Below are 24,944 nucleotides of genomic sequence, written 5' to 3' on the forward strand. Positions count from 1 at the left end.
AAAAAAAAAAAAAAAAAAAAAGTCATGAAATGAAATGTGTCCACATTGAGCAGAGCTAACATAACTCAGAGAAACAATACTTTTCTCAAATTATTAATACAGGCTGGTACAAAATCACGCATGGGTAAGGATTCATTCAATATTCATGACAGTGAATTTTAAAGTAATAGACAATGAAAAGTTTGTTGTATGCCTCTCCAGTCTCCTTCAATCAAAACAGTTCTTCAGTTTTTTCTTAAGAGGATGATCATTTTGCAGAATACCCCTGATCTGGGTCTATGTGATGTTTCCTCATGACTAGACTCAGGATGTAAATCTTTGGCAAGGATAGCACAGAAATGATGCCATGCTTTCCCATTGTATCCTAACAAGTGGCACCTGATTACTTCTTGTCCTGATATTAGTAATGCTAACATTGATCACTTAATCAAGATGCCTTCCACTTCATCTCCCCACTGCAGTTATTTTTTCCTCCTTTGCATTCAGTGAATCATTGTAGGGAGACATCTTGAGACCAGGTAAAAATTTCACTCCTAATTAAATCACCTATAAATTTCAGCATCCAGTGATACTTCTTGTCCTAATTAATTATTTCTATGACAATTGATAAATTCCATCATTCCTTCTACTTGTATTTGTTGCCATGCTGCTGCAAGGAAGAGCTTCCCCCCTCCCCATTTTAATAAATTTAAGTTTTAAATTACGGGCCCATGAATTTTTATTTTATTAATGAGTTGTAATATAATACAACCTTGTTTAATGTTTACATTCAACTTTTTAGATAAATATAGGTTCACATGCAGTTGTAGGAAATAATACAAAGTGATCCCATGAACGCTTTACTTAGTTTCCAACAACAGTAACATCATAACTAGGATACTGATACAGTCTAGACACAAAACATTTCCATCACTAATAAGCATCCTTCATGTTGCGGGTTCTATGTCTATACTCACTCCTCTCCCACAGCACTCCCTCACTCTGGGAACTACTAATTTGTTCTCCATTTTGTCATTTCCAGAATGTTATATAAATGGAATTATATAACATGTAACCTTTTGGGATTGCCTTTTTTTTTTTTTTTTTGACGGAGTTTCACTGTCGCCCAGGCTGGAATGCAGTGGCATGATCTTGGCTCACTGCAAACTTTGTCTCCCAGGTTCAAGGAATTCTCCTACCTCAGCCTCCCTAGTAGCTGGGACTACAGGTATGTGCCACCATGCCTGGCTAATTTTTGTATTTTTGTGAAGATGGGTTTTCACCATGTTGGCCAGGTGGGTCTTGAACTCCTTCCTCACCTAAAATGATCTGCCCGACTCGGTGTCCCAAAGTGCTGGGATTACAGGCATAAGCCACCATGCCTGGTTGGGATTGGCTTTTTAAACTCAGTATAATTCTGAATGTATCAATCGTTTGTTCCTTTTTATTTCTTAGTATTGTATGGTATGAATTTATCACAATTTGTTTAGCTATTCATTCATTAAAGGACATCAGAATTGTTTCTAATTTTTGGCTATTATGAATAATGCTGCTATAAACATTAGTGTACAGGTTTTGGTGTAAACACAAGTCTTCCTTTCACTAGGATAAAACCAGGAATGCATTTCCTGGGTTGTATGGTAGTTGCACGTTTAGTTTTTTAAAGAAACAACCAAACTGTTTCCCATTTGACATTCCCACCAGCAATGTATGAATGATCCGTGCCCTTGTCAGCATTTTTATTCCACTATTTTTTATTTTAGCTAATGTGACAGGTGTGTAGTAATATCACATTGTTGCTTAATTTTTATTTCTCCCTAATGGCTAAAGATGTTGAACATCTTTTCATTTGCTTATTTGCTATTTATGTGTATATGTCCTCCTGGGGAAACTATCTGTTCATATTTTTGCCTGTTTTATAATTGAATTATTTGCTTTTTTTTTTTTTTTTTTTTTGAGACAGAGTCTCGCACTGTCGCCCAGGTGGTAGTGTAGTGGCGTGATCTAGGGTCACTACAATCCGCGCCTCCTGGGTTCAAGCAATTCTCCTGCCTCAGCCTCCCGAGTAGCTGGGACTACAGGCATGTGCCAACATGCCTGGCTAATTTTTATATTTTTTAATTAGAGACGACGGTTTTGCCATGTTGGCCAGACTGGTCTTGAACTCTTGACCTCAGGTGATCCACCTGGGCCTCCCAAAATGTTGGGATTCCAGGCATGAGCCACCGCATCTGGCTGACTTTACCTTAACATGGCCTTTTGCAAAGCCAAAGCTTTTATTTTGATGAGACACAATGTATCATTTTTTGTTTTATGGATCATGCTTTTGGTGTTAGGTCTAAGAATTTTTTACCTAGTTTTAGATCCTGAAATTTTCTCCTAAATGTTTTATAGTTTTATGTTTTACATTTAAGGTAATTTTGAGTTAATTTTTGTATAATATGTGAGATTTTGGTCTGGGCTGTTTTTGTTTGCTTATTTGCCTGTGGATGTTCAATTCCTCCAATGCCATTTGTTTAAAAGGCCATATTTCCTCCATTGAATCACTTTTGCATCTTTGTCTTAAATCAGTTGGGCATATTTGTGTGAGTCTATTTTTAGGTTTCTTATTAAGTTCCATCAATCTATGTGTCCCTCTCTTCAGCAATACCACACAGTCTGGATTATTGTAGCTATTACAGTAAATGTTGAACTCAGACTGTTTCTTCCCACTTTATTCTTTTCAAAATTGTTTTAGCTATTCTAGTTTTTCTCTGTCTTTTCACGTAAAGTTTATAATACTACATCTGTATGTATAAACAGTTTTGCTTGGATTTTTATAGAAATACATTAAACCTGTATATCAATTTGGGGAACAATTGACATCTTTACTGTGTTGGGACTTCCAGTACATTAACATAGTACATCCCTCCACTTATTTATCTTCTTTGATCTATGTCATCAGCATTACGTAGTTTTCATCAGATAAGTCCTGTTCATGTTTTATTAGATTTATATGTATTTCATTTTTAAAAGGAATTATAGGTGGTATTTTTGATTTGGGGCTATGTGTTCATTGCTAGTACCTAGAAATACAATTGATTTTGTATATTTTTCTTGTTTCCTGAGATCTTGCTGAATTCACTTATTGATTCAAAGAGTTTTTTGTTTGTTTCATAAAATGCTGGGGATGTTATACATAGACAACCATCTTATTCTGTTTGTGTTGCTGTTAAGGAATACCTGAGGCTTGGTAATTTAGAAAGAAAAATGGTTTATTTGGCTCGTAGTTCTGGAGGCTAAACAGGAAGCATAGAACCAGCATCTGCTTCTGGTGAGGGCTCAGGAAGCTTCCATAAATGGCAGAGGGTGAATGGGAGCTGGCATGTGCAGAGATCACACTGCAAGAGAGCAGAAGTGAGAGAGAAAGAGGGAAGGTGCTAGGCTGTTCTTAACAATGAGGTCTTGGGAGAACTCTCACAGGAGCTAATCTAGTGAGAACCTCATTACGGAGAAGACAGCACCAAGCCCTTCATGAGGGATCAGCCTCCGTGATCCAAACACCTTCCAGTGGGCCCCACCTCTAATATTGGAGAATAAAATTTCACTATGAGGTTTGGGTAGTCAAATATCCAAATTATAGCTACAATCATGCCATCTGTACATAGTGAAAGTTTTATTTCTTTCTTTTCACTCCTTATGCCTGTAATTGCTTTTCTTGTCTACTGCACTGACTAAAACTTCCAACACTATATTGAATAAAAGTGGTGAGAGTGAACACCCTTGCCTTGCTCCCAATCTTATAAAAAGAACAATTAGTCTCTAGTCTCTCACCATTAAGTATAATATTAGCCGTAGGTTTTCTTGTAATGCTGTTTATGGAGATGAGGAAGTTCCCCTCTATTCCTATTATCTGAGAGATTTTAATTATGAATAAATGTTGGAATATGCTTTTTTTTTTGAAATGGGGTCTTCTTCCATCACCGGGGCTGGAGTGCAGTGGCATGATCATGGCTCACTGCTGCCTTGACCTCTTGGGCTTAAGTGATCCCCTCCACCTCAGTCTCTGGAGTAGCTGGGACCACAGGTGTGCACCACCGTGTCTGGCTAATTTTTTAAATTATTTGTAGAAATGAGGCCTTGCTATGTTGTCCAGCCAGTTAGGTCTCAAACTCCCGGGCCCAAGCAATCAATCTCCCCACCTCAGCCTCCCAAAGTGTTGGGATTACAGGCATGAACCATTGTGTCCAGCCCTTTTTTTGTTTTGATGAAATTATCATGTGATTTTTTTCCTTCCTTATCCTGTTAATATAGTGCATTACACATATTTTCTTTCTTTCTTTCTTTTTTTTTTTTTTTTTTTTTTTGAGACAGAGTCTCACTCTGTCACTGGGCTGGAGTGCAGTGGCCTGACCTTGGCTCACTGCAACCTCCGCCTTCTGGGTTTGAGCAATTCTCCCGCCTCAGCCTCCCAAGTAACTGGGACTACAGGTGCATGCCACCACACCTGGCTAAAGTTTTTTTGTATTTTTAGTAGAGATGGTGTTTCACCATGTTGGTCAGGATGGTCTTGATCTGCTGACCTCGTGAGCCACCCGGCTCAGCCTCCCAAAGCTCTGGAATTACAGGCGTGAGCCACCATGCTTGGCCTTCACATATTTTCAAATATTAAAACAGACTTAATCTCTGGAATAAATCTCACATGGTCATATTGTACAATTCTTTTTATATATTTCTGAATTATATTTGCTAGTATTTTGCTATGGATTTTTTTCATCAATATTCATGAGAAATGTTAATATTTTTCTCTTTTTGTACAGTCTTTTTCTGGTTTTGGTATCAGGGTAATACTAACTTCATATAATACATTGAGAAATGTTCCTTCCTCTTCTGATTTTCTGGAAGTGATTGTATGGAATTGGTGTTAATTCTTGTGTAAACATTTGATAGAATTTATCATTGAAAGCTTTTGGGGCTTGGAGATCTCTTTTTTTTTTTTTTTTTTGAGACAGAGTCTCACTCTGTTGCCCAGGGTGGAGTGCAGTGGCACAATCTCACAATCTTAGCTCACTACAGCCTTTGTCTCCTAGGTTCAAGCGATTCTCCTGCCTCAGCCTCCCTAGTAGCTGAGATTACAGGTGCGCGCCACCACGCCCAGCTAATTTTGTATTTGTAGTAAAGACGGGGTTTCACCATTTTGGCCACGATGGTCTTGATCTCTTGACATTGTGATCCGCCTGCCTCAGCCTCCCAAAATGCTGGAATTAGGTATTTTTTCTTTTTAGTTTAAAAATTACGATTACAGTTTTCTCTAGTTAGAGGGCTATTTAAATTATCCTTTTCATATTAGGTTATTTGTGGTAATTTGTGCCTTCTGAGGAATTAGTACATTTTGTCAAAGTTGCCAAATTTATGTTGTGTGGTGTTATGACATTCCTTTTTGATGTCTGAAGGGTCTGTAATTATATTCCCTGCTACGTTCCTCACATTGGTAATTATGTCTTCTCTTTTTTTTTCTTTGCAGTCTTGCTGGAAGTTTGTTAAATTGACTAATCTTTTCAAAAACCATCTCCGTGACTGGGTGTGGTCGCCCACACCTGTCATCCCAGCACTTGAGAGGCTGAAGCAGGAGGATCGCTTGAACCCAGGAGTTGGAGACCAGATTGGGCAACATAGAGAGATTTTCTGTCCCTAAAAAAAAAAAAACAAAAAAAATCAGCCAAGCCTGGTGGAACACACCTGTGGTCCCAAACTACTCAAGAGGCTGAGGTGGAAGGATCCCTTGAGCATGGGAGGTTGAGGCTGCAGTGAGCCGTGATCACGTCACTGCACTCCAGCCTGGGTGACAGAGCAAGACCCTGTCAGTCAATCAATCAATCAATCAATAGCTTCCCTGGTGTTTCCAGCCTGCCGCCAGCTTTGGTAACTAGTGGTCGACCATATTCTCTTTGAGCATCACAAGTGGTTTTAGTCATTGCTGTAGCTCAAGGGCTTAACACTGTTTAGCACAAAACATACTTTGGGTAATCATTTCTTGAAACCTATTTTACACATGAAGTAACTGAGGCTCAGAGAATTTAAGATCACACAAGTGGCGGCGCTGGTCAACTTTCCATTGCAAATTACTAGGAAATGTTTAGGTTGCTTTCTGGCCGCAGGTCAGATATTGGGGCTGCGGTGCCCAGTTCCAAAGATCAAAGTTTGCTTCAAGCTCTCCAGGAAGCTGGTCTGGCAGCTGCCGAGTTAACCCGAGGCCCCGCCCCCCAACAGGTGGGACGGCGGGGCGAGGAGGGGCGTTGGTGAGCGCTGCAGAGAGGCTGCGCCTTGGGCAGCCTTGCGCTTGTGCGCCTGCGCGCGGCGCTGAAGGGACGGGGCCCGACTCAGAAATGGCGGCCTCCGTATTCTACGGCCGGTTGTTGGCTGCCACCACCCTTCGGAACCACCGGCCTCGGTCCGCCCTGCGGGCCGCTGCTCAGGTAATGCTTTCCAGCCCGCTCACACCTCGAGGGTCTGCAGGAGAAAGGGCGAGGTAGGAGACCTGGCTTTTGCGGGCGAGATGTGAGGGGTACCGTGGCCTGGCTCGGGGTCACTTAGGCAGCAGTGACATTTTCTGGATGCCCTGCGGGGCCCTCGGGCGACCTGCTCGGGAGTGCTGCTTGCCAGGACTACGAGCAGGCCCACGTTTGCGCCGCTTGCTCCAGCCCGTAGTCTGGGAGGAGCCCAGGCGGCCCCGCCGTGGCTGCTTCTGCGGTTTCTGAGGGGTCAGCGGGGAGCAGGTGGGCTCTGAGTGGAGGTGAGGGAGTCTTGACAGTTTCTGCTGCCATTCCGGCGTCTGGCACGGTGGGCTGAGACTTGCGCGGCCCCTCTTTGGGCAGGGGGGGATGCCCTTCAAATGCACTTTTGTGTTTCTTGGGAGCTGTCATAGGTGGGACTGATGTCAGAGGAGCAACAGTCTTGAATTGCCTTTTTTGGGGCAAGGCAGGAAAGTTTCCCCTCTCCTTCAAGTAGTTGTATACTGTTCTGTTTGTTATTAACAGTAATGAGATTATGTTTTCTACCTAACCAGTTGAAGATGTAAGAAATAATCTTTTGGTATAGCCTAATTTCTGGGTAGGCTATATATAGCATAGTAGCTACTGGCTTTGTTTTGAATATTTGACATGTGCCAGATAATGTGCTAAGCACTTTACCTGTAGTCTTTCAGGCTTTTCAGCAACTGTGAGGGAGTCATTCAATACCTGCATCATTGATGAAGGTATTATGGTTAAGAGAACAAGTAATTTCTCTTAAGTAGATGGTACAGGAAGTAAGATCAAAGCTGAGATTTAATACCAGAGCTGTCTGGTTCTAAAGCCTGTGTGCTTGAGTCTGCACTACAGCTTCAAAAACATAAACATCTTCCTTCCAGCTTTGACAACAAATAACTGTGAAAGGGCATCATTGGTCTCGTTAGTCAATTCCAGAGTTTTACGTTTTTTTCCTGTGGTAACTCTTCAGACACATCATATTATGAATTGATATAGGACCCTCCCACCCCTACTTTTTTTGTTTGTTTGTTTTCATTTTTAAAGTTGGGCCCCTGTTTTTTGTTTTTTTTTTTTCTTTTTTCCATTTTTAAAGTTGTTCATACTTTCAGCCTAGGGGTAGTGAGTTCTGTGAGTTTGCTTCCCAATACAACAAGTGACTTTTTGACCTTGAACTTCCTTCTTAATGACTCTTACAAGAGTGCTATTTAGTTTTTAGAAAATGGGGAATTTGGTGACAGATGCGTTTTCATACTAATCAAAATCGTTATCTTTTTGGTAGTTCATTTAAAAACCTTCATTTTTCCATATGGAAATGTCTAATATTATTTTCTTTATAACAGTTGGCTCTCTTCTATCCTGGTATTAAGAAATGCAGCTTTAGAGTTTGCAAGGACCTTAGTCTAACCCTTTGCTTTTGTAGATGAGGACACAGAAGTACAGAGTCTTAGGAAACTTGTTCAAGGTCACACATTTAGTTTAGCGATTTGTCTTCAACATTTTAAAAATATCTCTGACCCTCCGCCAATTTCTTGGCATCTTTGGCCTAGTGTATCTTTGTTGAAAATAGATATTTCAGCCTATGTCTTTGAGAATAAGGACATTGTCCCAGATATATAATTGTCCCACAATATAATGATCACACTTAGGAATTCAACATTGCTATAACATGAATATATATAGTTTTAGATTCAGATTTCTCTAGTTGTCCCCAAAGTGTCCTTTATAGACATTTAATTTTTAAAAAAAAATTTTTTAAAAACTGGGATCAGACCATATGATATTTTCTCTGATCCAACTAGCCAATTAGGTACCACCTAGTGACTTATATGCCAAAAGCCTTGTGCTCTTATATGTATTGCAGTTGTTTACTTACGTGTCTGTGAACTCTGTGGCTGGGACCCAGGTGTTTTTATTCTTTTAGTGTCCCTAGCCCACTGTCTAGTATGTAGTCCTCAAAAAAAATTTGAGTGTATGACTGTTTTTGCCAGAGTTATGCTAGATACTCCTTTACCCACTTATTTTTATTATTTTGAGGTATAATTTATGTACAGTAAGTTGTATAGTTTAAGTGGATAGCTAGATTAATTTTCATGTATGTATTCGCCTGTGTAGTCATCATCCACATCAAGATATACATTGTTTTCAGCCCTCAGAAGGCTCTCATGTCTTCTCTCTTATCAATACTCCCTAACAGAAGGTAGCAACTAATTCTGACTTCGGTCACCATAGGCTAATTTTGACTGGTTTTGAACTTTATAAAAAGAAATCATGGAAGTGTATATTCTTGTTTCTGACTTTTTTCCCTCTACATTATGTTTGTAAGATTAATCCATTGATGTGTGAGCCGTCGTACTTTTTTTTTTCTTTTTATTGCTCTGTGGTATCCTATTGTATACATATACCACAGTTTATCCATTTTCCCATTGATGAGCAATCGGCTAATTTCTGTTTTCTGTCTGTTATAAATAAGCCTGCTCTGGACATTTTTTTTTTCAGGGTCATGTGGCCAAAGCTTTGGGTTCCCCTGCTCTGGACATTTTTATATGTGTCTTTTGGTAGACGTAAGGACTCTTTTCTGTTGATATATAACCAGGAATGGGATTTCTGAGTCAGAAGGTGGAGGTATACTAAACAGTTTGAGAGGTTCCTGGCTTTTTTCTTTTCTTTTTTCCCTTCTCTCTCTCTTTCTCTCTCTCTCTTTCTTCTGTCCGTCCATCTGTCTTTCCCTTTTTTTTTTTTTGTGAGACAGGGCCTTGTTCTGATGCCCAAGCTGGAGGACAGTAGTGAAACCATGGCTCACTGCAGTCTGAAACTCTTGAGCTGAAGTGATCCTCCTGCCTCAGTCTCCGGAGTAGCTGTGACTATAGGTGTAAGCCGCTGTGCCCAGCTTGGTTGGTGGCTTTTAATATTGAAGTGACAGTAAATCGAGGAATTGAGCTACTTAGGTCAAACGTTACCAGGATTTTAGCTTGCCAAATGAATCAGAAATAAGTTGCTATTATATATGATTGATTTGTAAGACTAGTAGTTCTCAAACTATAGGGTTTTTAAGAATCAACTGAGTGGCTTGTTATGAATGCAGATTTCCTTGGGCCCAGTCCAGAGATTCTAATTTCGCAGTTGAGAATGAGTCTCAGGAATCTGCAGTTTACAAGCAACCCAGGTAATTTTGAGGCAGAAGCTCATGAACCTACTTTAATAGATTGTTTATGTGACTTCTTTAAATTTAATTCTTATGGCATTGTGTGATTCATATGAACCATGTTTCAATGTACTGCATTCTGTGTTGAGATTATGGAAATTTATGGATAACACTTACATGTGTGATTCCATTGACCACTCATTGGGTACAGGCTGCCAGCGGGAAGGAGGTGTGAATTTGGGCAAGTAGGCTCGGATGAGAGCTCTTGGCTGAGACCTGTCAGCAGCCAGCATCCCCAGCAGCAGCCCCTAGGGCTGTGAATGCCTTAGTCCTGAAGTGTGGGCATTGGGGTAGGGGAGGATCTGGGCAGCGTACTGCAACATCCACTACAGGTGAAGCCATGGTTTTGAGTATCAAGTGTATGAAAGAGTAATGGTACTAAATCATTATATTATTACATATCTAGTGCCAGGTGACTTGTTAGGTGCTGGAGGAATGGTAGAAGAAAATTGGGAAGGAATTACGGTTTGGTGGAACAGATGAGATTGGTTTTAGATCTGCTGAATTTGGCATTGAGGTAGAACTGCCCTGTAGATCATTGGAGATAGGGTAGTGAAGCTGAAATATAAAATGAGGAATAGAGATGATGAGGAAATAGTTAAAACTACAGTGGTAACAGTGACATTTAGCTGATAGGCTAGCTTTTAGTTTTATGCTGTAATTTAGTTACTCTGAATATTGTACTTTGATAATTCAGCATAACAGTTTTGTTATAAAGAACCAAGTAGTTAACAAGACTGACTGTCAAATCACTGTCACATATACATATGTCCCCAATCTTTCTAGGTTCTGGGAAGTTCTGGATTGTTTAATAACCATGGACTCCAAGTACAGCAGCAACAGCAAAGGAATCTCTCACTACATGAATACATGAGTATGGAATTATTGCAAGAAGCTGGTGTCTCCGTTCCCAAAGGATATGTGGCAAAGTCACCAGATGAAGCTTACGCAATTGCCAAAAAATTAGGTACTAAATTAAGAAAATCTTTTGCCACCTTGACATGAGAACTCTGAGATTTGAAGTTTATTTTTGGTTTGATAACACCTTTTAAGTTTTTTTTAAAAGAATACATTTTCTTTGCTTAAAATATAAGGTAGAACTTTATGATTATTGAAATTCTAAAGTTATTATTAAGATGACTATGAGCTCCCGTAGTGCTGGTGACTTAGGAGTCACTTACATTGTCATTAGGAAGCTGAAGTCCTATTTTTAGTTGGAATGTAATTGTGGGGAATGGAATTCTGCTACTACTGTAACTATGCTGGTGCTTAAAGGATGACAGCTGTGATGATTCTTCAGGGAAATGACGAAGAAAAATCTTAGCTGTTTATGGGCGTATAAGGAGAGCTTTATGGAACCAAAGGGGAACAAAAAGTAGAGTGCTAGAATGTAAACTCCATGAGAGCAAAGTTTCTTTTGCTTATTTGTTCACTGATATATCCCAAAATCTTAGAAGAATGCCTGATGCTTAGGTAATCAGTAAACATTTAATTAATATTAAATGAATTTAATAGTTGCCCATGTTTGTATTTATTTATTTATTTATTTATTTATTTTGAGATGGAATCTCCCTCTGTCACCAAGGCTGGAGTGCAGTGGTGCGATCTCGGCGCACTGCAGCCTCTGCCTCTGGGTTCAAGCAGTTCTCCTGCTTCAGCCGTCTGAGTAGCTAGGATCACAGGCATATGCCACCATGCCCAGCTAATTTTTGTATATTTACTAGGGACGGGGTTTCACTATGTTGGCCAGGCTGGTGTCGAACTCCTCACCTCTTGATCTGCCCGCCTTGGCCTCCTCAAGTGCTGTGATTACATGCATGAGCCACTGCGCCTGGCCCAGTTTTCCATGTTTATTAGCAGATTCCTTTGTTGATAATAGAAGCCTTACTAGCTTTTGTTAATTTGAATTAATCTCTTAATCAAAAAATAATTTTTGACTTCAGAAAATAAACATAATAATGAGATGATGTGCTAGCTATACACTGTATTTTCTTTTTAGCAGTATTTTAAATCCCACCAATTTTACGTATTTTAGCATAATCTCCCTTCTATGTCCGTTTGATTAATATCGTTTTAAATATGATTTGGTGAATACTTTGCTTTTATATTTTTTAAGAAAGATAAGGAACATTTTAAAAATGTTTGAAATTTTAAAAGTATTCATCTTGGGTAGTACTTATTTTTTTCTAGAATGGATTTTTCTTTCACAGTTAAGGATATATACAAGTTCAGAAAACTGTCATATAAGCTGTGTTTTTGAATAAGATGGCCATGATTTCCTTGACTTGGAAGCATGATTTTTCATTTATAGTTTTGTTGTTGTTGTTAATCAGAAAAAAATTATTTTAAATCAGATTACAAGCAAACTTTTTATTAAGCAAAAGCTTTGTATAAGTTCATACTAATTGTGGTGAAATTTTTGCTAATTAATGGTGACCTGTAGGTGGAACTTCTGCACAGTTAATGTTAATAGGGACCTGATTTATATATAATTAAGTCTGTAAAAACTGTTTTTCCCTTATTTTCAGGTTTAAAAATTCAAAAAAAAATTTTTTTTTCTTTAGAGAAAGGGTCACTGTTAGCCCCAGGCTGGTCTCAAACTCCTGGGCTCAAGTGATCCTCCCACCTAGGCCTCCGAGTAGCTGTCACTGTAGGCACATGCCATTGTGCCTGGCTATTTTTTGATGATTATAATTGGTTTCTTTAACTAGTTTTCTATGTATTTTCTCATTTAGTCAAATTCTGTTGTTTTGTCAGAAGAACAATTTGCATAGAAACGTTTTCATGAAATGAATAGGATTTATTCAGATGCCAGTCTGTTTTGATTTCTTTATACTTCATAAAAACTTTTAATGATTCTTAGGTACAGAAGAAAGAAATAATATGTGCAGGATAATCTGTAACTATGAGTATTTCTGGCAAGTTCTCTGGGACCAGAACTCACAAGTAGTAAGAAGCAGGTAGGCAGCTCTGATTTTGAGCCCCTTGAACAGATAACCTTGTTCATTTAGAAAGTGTGTTTTTGTCAAAGAATAACGCAAATGATGATTATAGTATGGGAATGAGACTAATAATTAAGGAAATTTAAATCTAGAGGAGCAGAAATACTACTTCTTAAAAGATAAATTTAGAAACTACTGTGAAGACATGGAGGACAATTTTGTGTTTTTAGTGAGTCATTGATATCAAAAGATAATGATTATGGTATCTAGCTGCACACAGTCAAAAATGAGGGGCCTTAGAAATATGCCTGGTTTTGTTGCTCATCTAGCTAGCAATTCCCAATGCTGATTTTTCATTACTTCAGGATGGTTTTTGCTTTTTGAGTTTCTGCAAAATTCACAAAATGCTAATTCTCATTTTTTAAAACCTCTTAACCCACCGGTTTGCTTAACAAGTATAATAGGGCATACATGCCTTATAGGTGTGCCAAACTATTGTTTCTCCCCAGTCCTGTGGCGGCAGAAGTTGAGTTAGCATGGGGTTTGGGACCACTGAGACCTATAGCTGGTGACTCCCACTGAATAGCCCTAGCCTCTTTACCTGGTATTTCATACCATGTCCATCATTTTCTCTGCATGTGTGACGATGATGATATGAAAACAGTTGAGAGGTATTGTCCTGGAGGCAAGTTTTACCTTTTGTGAATGATTGAGGTTAGGAATGGAGGAATGGCCAGAAAGAAATCTAATATTTTAAAAGGCGACATGAGTCCCCAAAATGAAGGTTGGTGAGCTTGAAAGATCATGAAGTTTCTGGAATGGATTATCAAAGGGCTGGTTGTTAGCCCAGATAAACGTAGTAGATAAAATTTGGGGTCAGTTCTGAGAGCAAATTATCTTTTTTTAAACAGTTTATAGTTCAAGGAAATATGATTTTAGTAAGGATTTGGTAGAACTTTTGTTGTTGTTTTGTTTTTGAGACAATGTCTTATTCTGTCACCCAGGCTGTAGTGCAGTGGTGCAATCATGGCTCATTGCAGCTTCAGCCTCCTGGGCTCAAGTGACTTCTTCCTTCTCAGCCTGCTGAGTAGCTGGGACTATAGGTGTGCTCCACGATGTATTTTTTGTTGACATGGATTTTCGCCATGTTGCCCAGGCTGGTCTCAAACTCCTGGGCTCAAGCGATTCACCTGCCCTTGGCTTTTGAAAGTGCTGGGACTACAGGCGTGAGCCACTGGACCCAGGCACAGATTTAGCAGAATTTTAGTGATTTCCCTATTGACTGTAGAAAGATAGTTTGGCTTCTAGTATATTTAAATCAGAATCCCTATCTGGTTGAATAGAGATATGTAAAGGGTGCTAATTAATGAATGTTAGCCTGGAGGGCAATTTTTAATGGCATATAATAGGACTTTACCTTCTTTTTTTCTTCTTTTAAATATTTATTAGTTATATGCCTATATACAAGGAAGGCTTAAAATGTTTGTGAGTGACTAAAGGTAGCACCGTTGGGAACCAGCCCAACCCCATACGTGGGTGCCCTTAGTCCCGGCAGTGACGAGGGATTGAGAAAAGGAAATAAAGACAGAGACACAAGAGTAGAATTTACAGCATGGGTCCAGGGGACCAAGGCAAGTTGGCCCCGAGCTCTGGGCTCCAAACACTTGTATTATGTGCACAATCTCATTGATATTATGGATGTGGAAAGAGAGAGTAAAGGAGTAGGTAAGAGCTGGGTGGAGAGCGCTTGAGATCCTTCTAAGACATGATAAACTAGTACTCTGAGCATTTAACCGCACTTGAGATCCTTCTAAGACATGCTAAACTAGTACTCTGAGTTTATCACTGATAGTTATCAGGGTATGGCTGCATCAGAAGTATATGGAATTAGGGGCCACTCTGTCTGACCACACCCAATGCATCAAGGGGCCTTTATCTTCTAAGCATTGAGGACATAGAGCAATTAAAATCACTCCATATTCCAAGAACCTAGGCAGAGCCTGAGGTGTTCGGCCCTGCAAGGCTTTTCTAAGGCTTTTCTCCTCCTTGCCAGCTCCCATCTGCAATGTGAGCAGACGTCCCTCCCTTCTCAGAGATCTTTACATAAACCTTTACGAGGCTCTTCTGCAGTCCCCCTGTTGAGAAGGCATTCGTGGGACCAGAGCAGTGTCTTGCCTGCTCAGTAACTACCCCGAGGTGTTCCCTGGTGTTACTGTGCTCTGGGATGGTCTTACATTAGGCCTCCTGTTGCCGCTTTATTTCTGATTAACTGCACCAATAATATAGTTTAGTTCGGTGTACTTCTGAGCCAAGCAAGCTTATAATTATTTAGATCGAATTAGCATAGGTCTCCTATGAGCCAAGTCCTGAAGGCAGGAACATGCCCAGGAATAGTGAGGGGACTAGTGCAGTTGGAATGGAGTGAGCAACAAGGAGGGCCTAGGAGATAAAAAGGGTAAAGGTGTGGAGGGTATTATAGGGTCTTCTAGGCCATTGTAAGGACTTTTGGCATTTACTCTGAATGGAATTGGCACTGAGTGCAAGGTTTTAAGCAGAGGAATGGTGTGCCTGCTTTGGCTGCTGCCCTGAGAATATTCTATGGGGGACTAAGGTTATATAGGTAAGAGATAGTGGTGGTTGGGACCAGAGTCTAAACTGCAGGTGATGAGGAATGTTGAAGATTCTGGATGAATTTGAAGATAGAACCAGTATGATTTCCTGATTGAATGGAAGTGGGGTTTGAGAAAGATAAGTTTTTTAAAACACTCTCTTAGCTGACTATGCATAGGGTCATCATTTGGTTTAAAAAGCAAGCATTTCTGATGAAGGCTTACATCATTCTTTTTTTTTTTATTGTTATACTTTAAGTTCTGGGGTACATGTGCAGAATGTGCAGGTTTGTTACATAGGTATACATGTGCCATGGTGGTTTGCTGCATCCATTCCCATCATCTACATTAGGTATTTCTTCTAATGCTATCCCTCTCCTATCCCCCCTCCCCCGCTATCCTTCCCCTACCCCCCAACCCCCGACAGGCCCCAGTGTATGATTAGATCACTAATTTTCTAAATGTTCTTTTAAAATAATTGTTAATGTGTACCCTTTAGTTTTTGTTTGGTTTCAAACTCCATTTCCTATCACATTGATTTGGCTGGTTCATCTGATTAGGTGGGAGCCCCCCTCATTCTGCTTGGCAAGTGCATCAGGGAGTGACATCCCAGTTGTAGAGGATGCTTCTTCAGTCTGTTTAAATCATGTTTATGGAGTAGTTGTTATATCCCAGATACTGCTTTGTGCTTGGGATATAATGAATAAAATGAGACCTTTATCCCTGATCTCAAAGGTTAATTATTTTGCCATAATGCATAGTTGGACAAAATGCTATGAGAGGCAAAATGAGGAGGCTCTGAAATTCTGCCCGTCTGGTAGACAGAGAATGCCTTTCTAAGAGGTATTACTCTTATTTTTTAACTGATACGTAATATTTTTGGGGTACATGTTATATTTTGTTATATGTAGAGAGTGTGTAATGATCAAGTCAGGACATTCCGGATATCCATCACCCAGAGCATTTACTTTTTTGAGACAGAGTCTTGCCCTGTCCTCCAGGCTAGAGTGCAATGGTGTGATCTTGGACCTTTGCAACCTCTGCCTCCTGGGTTTAAGTGATTCTCCTGCCTCAGCGTCTCAAGTAGCTGGGATTATAGATGTGTACCACCATGCCTGGCTAATTTTTGTATTTTTAATAGAGATGAGATTTCGCCATGTTGACCAGGCTGGTCTCAAACTCCTGGCCTGATGTGATCTGCCTGCTTTGGCCTCTCAGAGTGCTGGGATTACAGGATTTGAGCCACCACGCCCAGCCCATTTACTCTTGATCATGAATGATGAGTGGTTCTAGGCTAAACAGCTAGTTTGCTGATTTTCCACAGCAAATTAGAAAGGAGAGGAAAAGGGATAGATAGTAATTAGTTTACCTGTTAAAGAAGAAAAATTCAGTCCGTTTATTTAAAAATGTGCATAAGCTTTTCAAGCATAGCATTCTGAAATCTTTTGATACAGACACCTTAATAACTCCTGATAGTACTTCTCATGCAGTACTGCTCAATTATTTTATGTTGATAGAACTTTCTCTTAGTGGGACAGTGTAAATCTCAATACTGGTAATGGTAGTATCCCCCAAGTCATGGCATATTCCTGCCATAGCATGTATAACTCAAATGTTCTCAGGACAGCAAGTTTACATGTGAAATAGAGAGGGAGGGAAGTGTTAGGAAGATAGGAGTTTCAATTTTGTACTTTTAATACTTTCCAAAGTACTAGATATTTAAAGTGTCAAGGAATGGTTAAATTATTTTCAGTTTACTTTAAGAAATTCTTTAATGTAAGTGACTATTTTTTAAACTGTGGATCTTTTAGACTGATTATTTTAGTGTTCTAATCTAGTAAATCTACATGAATAGATGCCTCATTTTTTGACATTGTAAATAAATTAGACGATTTAATAATACCTCTCTGTATGTTCAATAACAAAATACTGTGTCTTGCATGCTGCTCCATGCTTCATAATTAATAGAAGTGTTTTTCTTCTAGGTTCAAAAGATGTTGTGATAAAGGCACAGGTTTTAGCTGGTGGTAGAGGAAAAGGAACATTTGAAAGTGGCCTCAAAGGAGGAGTGAAGATAGTTTTCTCGTAAGTCATTTTTTTTTAAGAAAAATCATTCTTGTTAAAGATTGATTAAAGATTGCTTATTGAATTAATGAAAATACTGAAATTTCAATATTAGATAAAATTTTGGCTATTATGTGGATTTGCTTTTTCTCACCTGGAGGAAAGAAGAATTTGAGTTCTTTTTCTTATTTTAGTCCAGAAGAAGCAAAAGCTGTTTCTTCACAAATGATTGGGAAAAAGTTGTTTACCAAGCAAACGGGAGAAAAGGGCAGAATATGCAATCAAGTATTGGTCTGTGAGCGAAAATATCCCAGGAGGGAGTACTACTTTGCAATAACAATGGAAAGGTCATTTCAAGTGAGTAATTGTAGACGTGATACATACAGGATGCATTTATGACATTCAGTTTCACAAGTTGATTACTGTTTCTATTTATGTGGGGAAAATTTTAAAAGTACAAACTATAATCTGTATGTCACAAGCACAATATTTATGTAATTTAAAAAAACAGCTTCGTTAATGCCATAAAATTTGATGTATAATATGATTTTAAAATTATAGGAAAAATTCTGTTATAATACATTTTCTGGGATGCCCAAATTGTTAATTCACTAAAAGCAGCTTAAGTCATCACTGGATCATCTCCGGATTGAGAAAATAATATCTAGCATAGTAAAATATTCTTTTTTTTTTTTTTTTTTTTTTTTGAGGCAGAGTCTTGCTCTGTTGCCCAGGCTGGAGTGCAGTGACAGTCTTGGCTTACTGCAACCTCCCCCTCCCAGGTTCAAGCGATTCTCCTGCCTCAGCCTCTCCAATAGCAGGGAGTACAGGTGTGCACCACCATGCCTGGCTAATTTTATATTTTTAGTAGAGACAGGGTTTCACCATGTTGGCCAGGCTGGTCTTGAACTGCTGACCTCGTGAGCCACCATGCCCAGCCCATAGTAAAATATTCTAACCAAAGAGAAAGTCACCAAACCCACTAGAAAAATGTGTATCCATGCTTCATCTTCTGTTTTGTCAACCTCTTAGGTTTTTTTGTTTTGTTTTGTTTTGTTTTGTGTTTTAATAGTTTGGGGTTTGTTTCACTAAATGATTCAATATTTAGTAAATCGAGGGTTGACATTAAGTTGCAGACAACGTGGTCTTAAGGAGTATTACATTAGCATAGCTCTCCTCTCTTTATGGAACCTAAAATGTTGAATATAAAGCTTCTGGTGAAGAGAAAATCCCTTTATAGACCTGGTACTTGGGAGAGAGTATTGATAATCATTTTATACTAGAATTATCTGTTTTTTGAGTGTATTAGGTTTTATAAGCTGAATCTGTGTGTTAACTAGCTTGTTTTTTGAAGCAAACTGGGTATATATTTGAAAGCCCCAGTAAGGATTTGATGTAGAATTTAGAGTAACACTAATTTTAAAAATCATGAAAATAATTTTCTTATGTAGAACAACTTTTTAAAAAATAGCAACTTTCTGTATTGTGATTTTTACTTATAATTAAATCTTAATGTTTGAGTGATATAAAATGTGTTTTGCAACTTTTAATTTTTATAAGGAAGTATTTCTTAAGGTATAACACTAGATGGTAGTAAAAATCCACTCAGAATATAAAATAAAAAGCACTGTTTTATTCTTAAGTGATATTCTATGTGGTAGAATTTAGTTCGTAAGTTATTTTAAAAATCCATGGCAGTAACTCATATATTACACAAATTTACATAATTATATTTTTACACATTCACTTATTTTCACATTTTATTTTTTTCATTGACATTATATATCAGCATCTGTCATTTTGTTATGTTTTTATTTTAATTGCAAAAGTAATACATGGCTATAATAATTGAGGTTAAAAATACTATAGTACTGGTAAAACTGTTTGACCCAAGACATTGTAATGTTCTTTGATATTATCACATTAGACCAATGTAGAGTTGGTTGGTGCTACTTTTTGGGGTATAGCTATTTTTTTGGGGAATCCCTCTGGGCAGATCTCTGTTGAACAACAAAAATCAGTTACCTATTTAAACTAAAAAGAACACCTTTGATTGAGTTAATGCCCCATGCATGGAAATTAACTCATCATTAAAAATTCCTTTTGATAAAATGGGGAAAAGATTTCCTAATTAATAAACGGTGCTGGGAGAATAGGCTAGACATGCAGAAAATTGAAACTGAACTCCTTCCTATACCATATACAAAAATTAACTCAAGATGGATTAAATACTTAAATGTAAAACCAAAAACTATAAAAGACTCTAGAAGGAAATCTAGGTAATACCATTCAGGACATAAACATGGGCAAAGATTTCATGACGAAAATGCCAAAAGCAATTGCAACAAAAGCAAAAACTGACAAATGGGATCTAATTAAGCTAAAGAGCTCCTACATAGCAAAGGAAACTATCATCCTAGTGAACAGGCAGTCTGCATAATTGGAGTAAATTTTTGCATTCTGTCCTTTTGACAAAGATCTAATATCCAAAGTTTATGAGAAACTTAAACAAATTTACAAGAAAAAAGCAAACAACCCCATTAAAAAGTAGGCAAAGTACATGAACAGAGACACTTCTCAAAAGAAGGCATAGGCTTGGTGTGGTGGCTCGTGCCTGTAATCCCAGCACTTTGGAAAGCTGAGCTGGACGGCTCACCTGAGGGAGTGCGAGACCAGCCTGGCCAACATGGTGAAACCCGGACTCTACTAAAAGTAAAAAAAAATTAGCTGGGCATGGTGGTGAGCACTTATAATCTTAGCTACTCAGGAGGATGAGGCAGGGGAATTACTTGATCCTGGGAGGTGGAGGTTGCAGTGAGCTGAGATTGTGCCACTGTGTTCCAGTCTGGGCGACAGTAGAAGACTCTATTTCAAAAAAAAAAAAAAAAAGGGACATACTTTTGGCCAACACACATGTGATTAAAAAGCTCATCACTGATGATTAGAGAAAAGCAAATCAAAATCACAGTGAGATATCATCTCACACCACTCAGATGACTATTATTAAAAAGTCAAAAAACATCAGAGGCTGGCAAGGTTTTGGGGAAAAAGGGATGCCTTTACACTGTTGGTGGGAATGTAAATTAGTTCAACCATTGTGGCAATTCCTCAGAGACGTAGAGGCAGAAATACTATTTGACCCAGCAGTCTCACTACTGGATATATACACAAAAGAATATACATCATTCTATTATAAAGATAAATGCATCAGTATATTCACTGCAGCACTACTCACAGTAGCAAAGACATGGAATCAACCTAAACATCCATCAGTGATAGACTGGATTTCTATAGAAAATGTGGTACATATACACCACGGAATACTATGCAGCCGTAAAAAAGGAATGAGATTATGTCCTTTGCAGGGACATAGATGGAGTTGGAAGCCATTATCCTCAGCAAACTAATGCAGGAGCAGAAAACCAAACACCCTGTGTTCTCACTTACAAGTGGGAACTGAATAATGAGACCACATGGACACAAGGTGGGAATCAACACACACTGGGGCAGAGTGGGGGTGGTAGGGGGAGGGAGAGCATCAGGAAGAATAGCTAATGGATGTTGGGCTTAATACCTGGATGATGGGATGATCTGTGCAGCAAACCACCATGGCACATGTTTACCTATGTAACAAACCTTCCTGCACATGTACTCCTGAACTTAAAAGTTGATTTAAAAAAAAAGAATAAGCAAAGCAAAACTAAAACAAAACTAAAAACAATTGCTTCTGTCACATCCTGATTCCGTGGCATATCTTCCATGGGGTTGGTGTGCCAGAAAATGAATTTAAGTACCCACTCTTTGTGTGATACCTTTGTTAGATTAGACTTCTTAACATTTGCCTAGTGCCTGTTTACTTTTGGGTTAAGTCAAGTCGATTTAATAAATCACATTTACTACTTTATTTTTCTGGTAAAACACACAGTATGCTGCAAATGAGTGGGACATTTTCCTGTATCAGTTTTTGACTTTGCCTGAAATAGTTATAAAATGTGCTGTAAGAATTCTAATTTTCTTTCCTATATATATATATATTTAAATACAGATCTTTATGTTTTATTTTAATTTTTCATTTTTGTGAAATGGAGTCTTGCTCTGTCGCCCAGGCTGTAGTGCAGTGGCGCCATCTTGGCTCACTGCAACCTTTGCCTCTTGGATTCAAGCAATTCTCCTGCCTCAGCCTCCTGAGTAGCTGGGATTACAAGTGCATGCCATGATGCCCGGCTATAGATCTTTATTATATCATATGGCTGCTTTGTCATTTAAGCCTTTTACATTTAAGCCTATTTTAAGGCAAATTTTTAAAAATACCAGCCAGAGAAGAAAAATTTAGGTTAATAAAGTGAAAAGTAGCCTTATTAATATATTTGAAATTTCAGCCACTTGCTTGAAATGAAATTGTTTTGAAAGTTTATTACTAAGATTTAAAAGTGAAGCCAAATTGTTTGAATGTGAAATAGCTATTCATTCTACAGTGATGACCAAATGCAGAACTATAGTCATTGTTTAACCCCTTTTTACCCATGCAAGTTGGTTCCTTTCTAATTGGTTGTGGAATTAAGACGAATAGAGACCCCACTTTCTTCTATGAATGATCTTTTTTTTCCGCTAACTTACAACCAATTATTGAAGACTTAATTTTTACTTTATGAGAATTTAATATTAACTTTTCTCCTCAGCTAGTGTTGCCTTCTCTGTGGCTTTTCATTTCTTTTACCAGTTGATATAAAAAGAGAAAGTAAAACTAAAATAAAAAGGAAAAGAAAACTAAAATATTAGAGTATTTTAAAGATTTGTTGGTCTGTACCTCTCCTGTTGAATACAATTATATTTTATAGTTATCTATACATCTAATTTAATTTGTCTATATTCTATTTCAGTAGCATGACTAAAATTGAATTGGTTCTTCAATCAGAATTTTTTCCTGCTTTTTAGATCTTTGTAAAAGCTTGTAATTATGAAATGCCTTGCTAGAGAGGAACTGAAGAATACCCTTTCATTTGAAATTTATAGAGGAACTGAAAATCAGACCATCATTTCAAACATTTCTCTTAGACTTGCTGATGTTCTCATCTTTAACCTCAGAAGGCTTAATGCATTTTTATTTAAAAACAGTTTTTCTTTTTGTATTGAAAAGAGTTCTGATACCAAGTACTCAGAGTTTAGCCAAACTTCAAAGACTAAGAGCCTGGACATGATTGCCCTTTTGACACCAGCCTCAGTTTTGGTGGTCTCCAGGTTCCCCCTACTTCTGACTAGCTAGCTACAAATTCGAGGTTTGATAATTCTCTAGAACAACTCACAGAGCTCAGGAAATTATGATTACAGTTTTATTATAGCCAAAGGATATAAAAATCATAACCAGCCAAATGAAAATACACATAGGACAAGGTCTGGGAGGGTTCCCAAACACAGAGTTTCCACTGTTTTGAGGAATGTTTTATCCTCCTGCATCTTAAGGTGTGACAATATGCGGAATACTGCCAGCCTGAAGCTCCCCAAGCTTTTGGTGTTCAGAGGCTTTTTTTTTTTTTAATTGTCTAAAAACAACAAAAAATTTACCCATTTTGAGTATGCAGTATAATAGTGCATACTCAGAAGAAAAGAAAGAAGGAAGGAAGGAGGGAGGGAAGAAGGAAGGAGGGAAGGAGGAAGGAAGGAGAATGTTGGTAAAAAGAAGAGAGTAAAACAGTTTGTGCCACAGATCTCCAGAACAGAGCTCCAAATCTTTTTTTCTTTTTTTATTTTTCCAGAACTTTTTCATCTTGCAAAATTAAAACTATTCATTGAACAGCTTTTCCCTCTTCCCCTTCCCTCTAGCCCCTGGTAATCACCATTCTACTTTGTATTTCTAAAAGTTTGAGTATTTTAGACACCTGAATTAGTTGTCTTTTTGAGACCGGTTTATCTTAGCATAATGTCCTCAAGGTTTATTCATGATATAGTGTATGACAAGGTTTCCTATTTAAGGCTGAGTACTATTCCATTTTGTGTATATACTGCATTTTCTTTATCCATTCATCTTTTGATGGACCTTCAGATTGATTCCACCTCTTGACTGTTGTCAGTAATGGTGCATTGAACGCGGATGTTCAAATATTTCTTTGAGATCCTGTTTTCATATCTTTTGGATATATACCTAGAAATGGGATTACCGGATATTATGGTAATTCTATTTAATTTTTTGAGAAACTTCCATAGCGTTTTCCATAGCTGCTGTACCATTTTAATTAATTAATTAATTAACTCATTTATTTATTTATTTATTGAGGCAGAGTCTCTCTCAGTCACCCAGGCTGGAGTGCCGTGGTGCAGTCTTGGCTCACTGCAACCTCCACCTCCCAGGTTCAGGCAATTCTCCTGCCTCTGCCACCTGAGTAACTAGGATTACAGGCACCTGCCACCACTCCCTGCTAATTTTTGTATTTTTTTTTTTTTTTTTTTTTTTGAGATGGAGTCTTGCTCTGTTGCCCAGGCTGGAGTGCAGTGGCATGATCTCGGCTCACCACAAACTCCCACCTCCTGGGTTCAAGCAGTTTTCCCACCTCAGCCTCCCGAGCAGTTGGGACTACAGGCACGTGCTACCATGCCTGGCTAATTTTTGTATTTTTAGTAGAGACAGTGTTTTACCATGTTGGCCAGGTTGGTCTTGAACTCCTGACCTCTGCTGGGGTTACAGGCCTGAGCCACACTGTGCCTGGCTGAGCTGTACCATTTTATATTCCAACTAACAGCAGACAAAGCTTCTAGTTTTGCTACATCCTTACCAACATTCATTTTCTATTTCTTTTATAGTGGCCATCATACAGGGTGTGAGATATTTCACAGTGGTGTTTATTTGCATTTCCCCAGTGATTAGTGATACTGAGTATCTTTTCCTATGCCTACAGGCCATTTGAGCTGTAGAAGTTCTTACATATTCTGGATTTCTACTGCTTACCAGATATACGGTTTGCAAATATTTTCTCTCCTTCTATAGATTGCCTTTTCACTTAGTTGATTATTTCTTTTGCTGTGAAGTTTTTCAGTTTGATATAGTTCCATTTGTCAATTTTTGCTTTTTTTTGCCTGTTGCTTTTGGTATCATACCTAAGAAATCATTGCTAAATCCACTGTTGTAAACTTTTTTCTCCCTGTTTTCTTCTATGAGTTTTACAGTTTCAGGTCTTAAGTTTATTTAGGTCTTTAATCCATTTTGAGTAAATTTTCGCATATAGTATGTGGTAAGAGTCTAACTTCATTCTTTTGCATGTGAATATCCAATTTTTCCAGCACTGTTTGTTGAAGAGACTGTTCTTTTTACCCTCTTATGTAGCTTTGGCACCTTTGTTGAGGATCATTTAACCATATACCTGAGGGATTATTTCTGGATTCTCTGTTCTATTCCATTGGTCTATATGTCTCTTTTTATGCATTATGCTGTTTTGATAACTTTAACCTTGTATTATATGTATATTTTGTTTGTTTGTTTTTTGTTTTTGTTTTTGAGACGGAGTCTCTGTCGCCAGGCTGGAGTGCAGTGGTGTGATCTCAGCTCACTGCAACCTCCGCCTCCCTGGTTCAAGTGATTCTCCTGCCTCAGCCTCAGGCGCCCGCCACCTCGCCCAGCTAATTTTTGTATTTTTAATAGAGACGGAGTTTC

The 24,944-nt window shown here is 38.4% G+C and overlaps 1 protein-coding gene across 3 annotated transcripts in view; it reads left to right on the forward strand.

Annotated features, from left to right (window-relative positions):
* Window positions 1-1,188: 1,188 nt before the first annotated feature.
* Window positions 1,189-24,944, forward strand: part of SUCLA2 (succinate-CoA ligase ADP-forming subunit beta) — a 51,511-nt gene continuing 27,755 nt past the window's right edge. The window contains exons 1-4 of one of the 3 annotated variants that reach the window (XM_032294672.1): window positions 1,189-1,207; window positions 10,474-10,654; window positions 17,224-17,323; window positions 17,497-17,659. In XM_032294672.1, coding sequence (XP_032150563.1) covers window positions 10,558-10,654; window positions 17,224-17,323; window positions 17,497-17,659 — 360 coding nt within the window. In that variant the 5' untranslated portion in view covers window positions 1,189-1,207; window positions 10,474-10,557. Of the gene's footprint in view, window positions 1,208-6,264; window positions 6,435-6,568; window positions 6,752-10,473; window positions 10,655-17,223; window positions 17,324-17,496; window positions 17,660-24,944 lie in introns of those variants that run through there. The other 2 variants (XM_032294670.1, XM_032294671.1) reach the window with 2 other exon arrangements.

This window comes from Sapajus apella, unplaced genomic scaffold, assembly GCF_009761245.1.
Source record: "Sapajus apella isolate SASKATOON/1434 unplaced genomic scaffold, GSC_monkey_1.0 scaffold32, whole genome shotgun sequence".
NCBI lineage: Eukaryota > Metazoa > Chordata > Mammalia > Primates > Cebidae > Sapajus > Sapajus apella.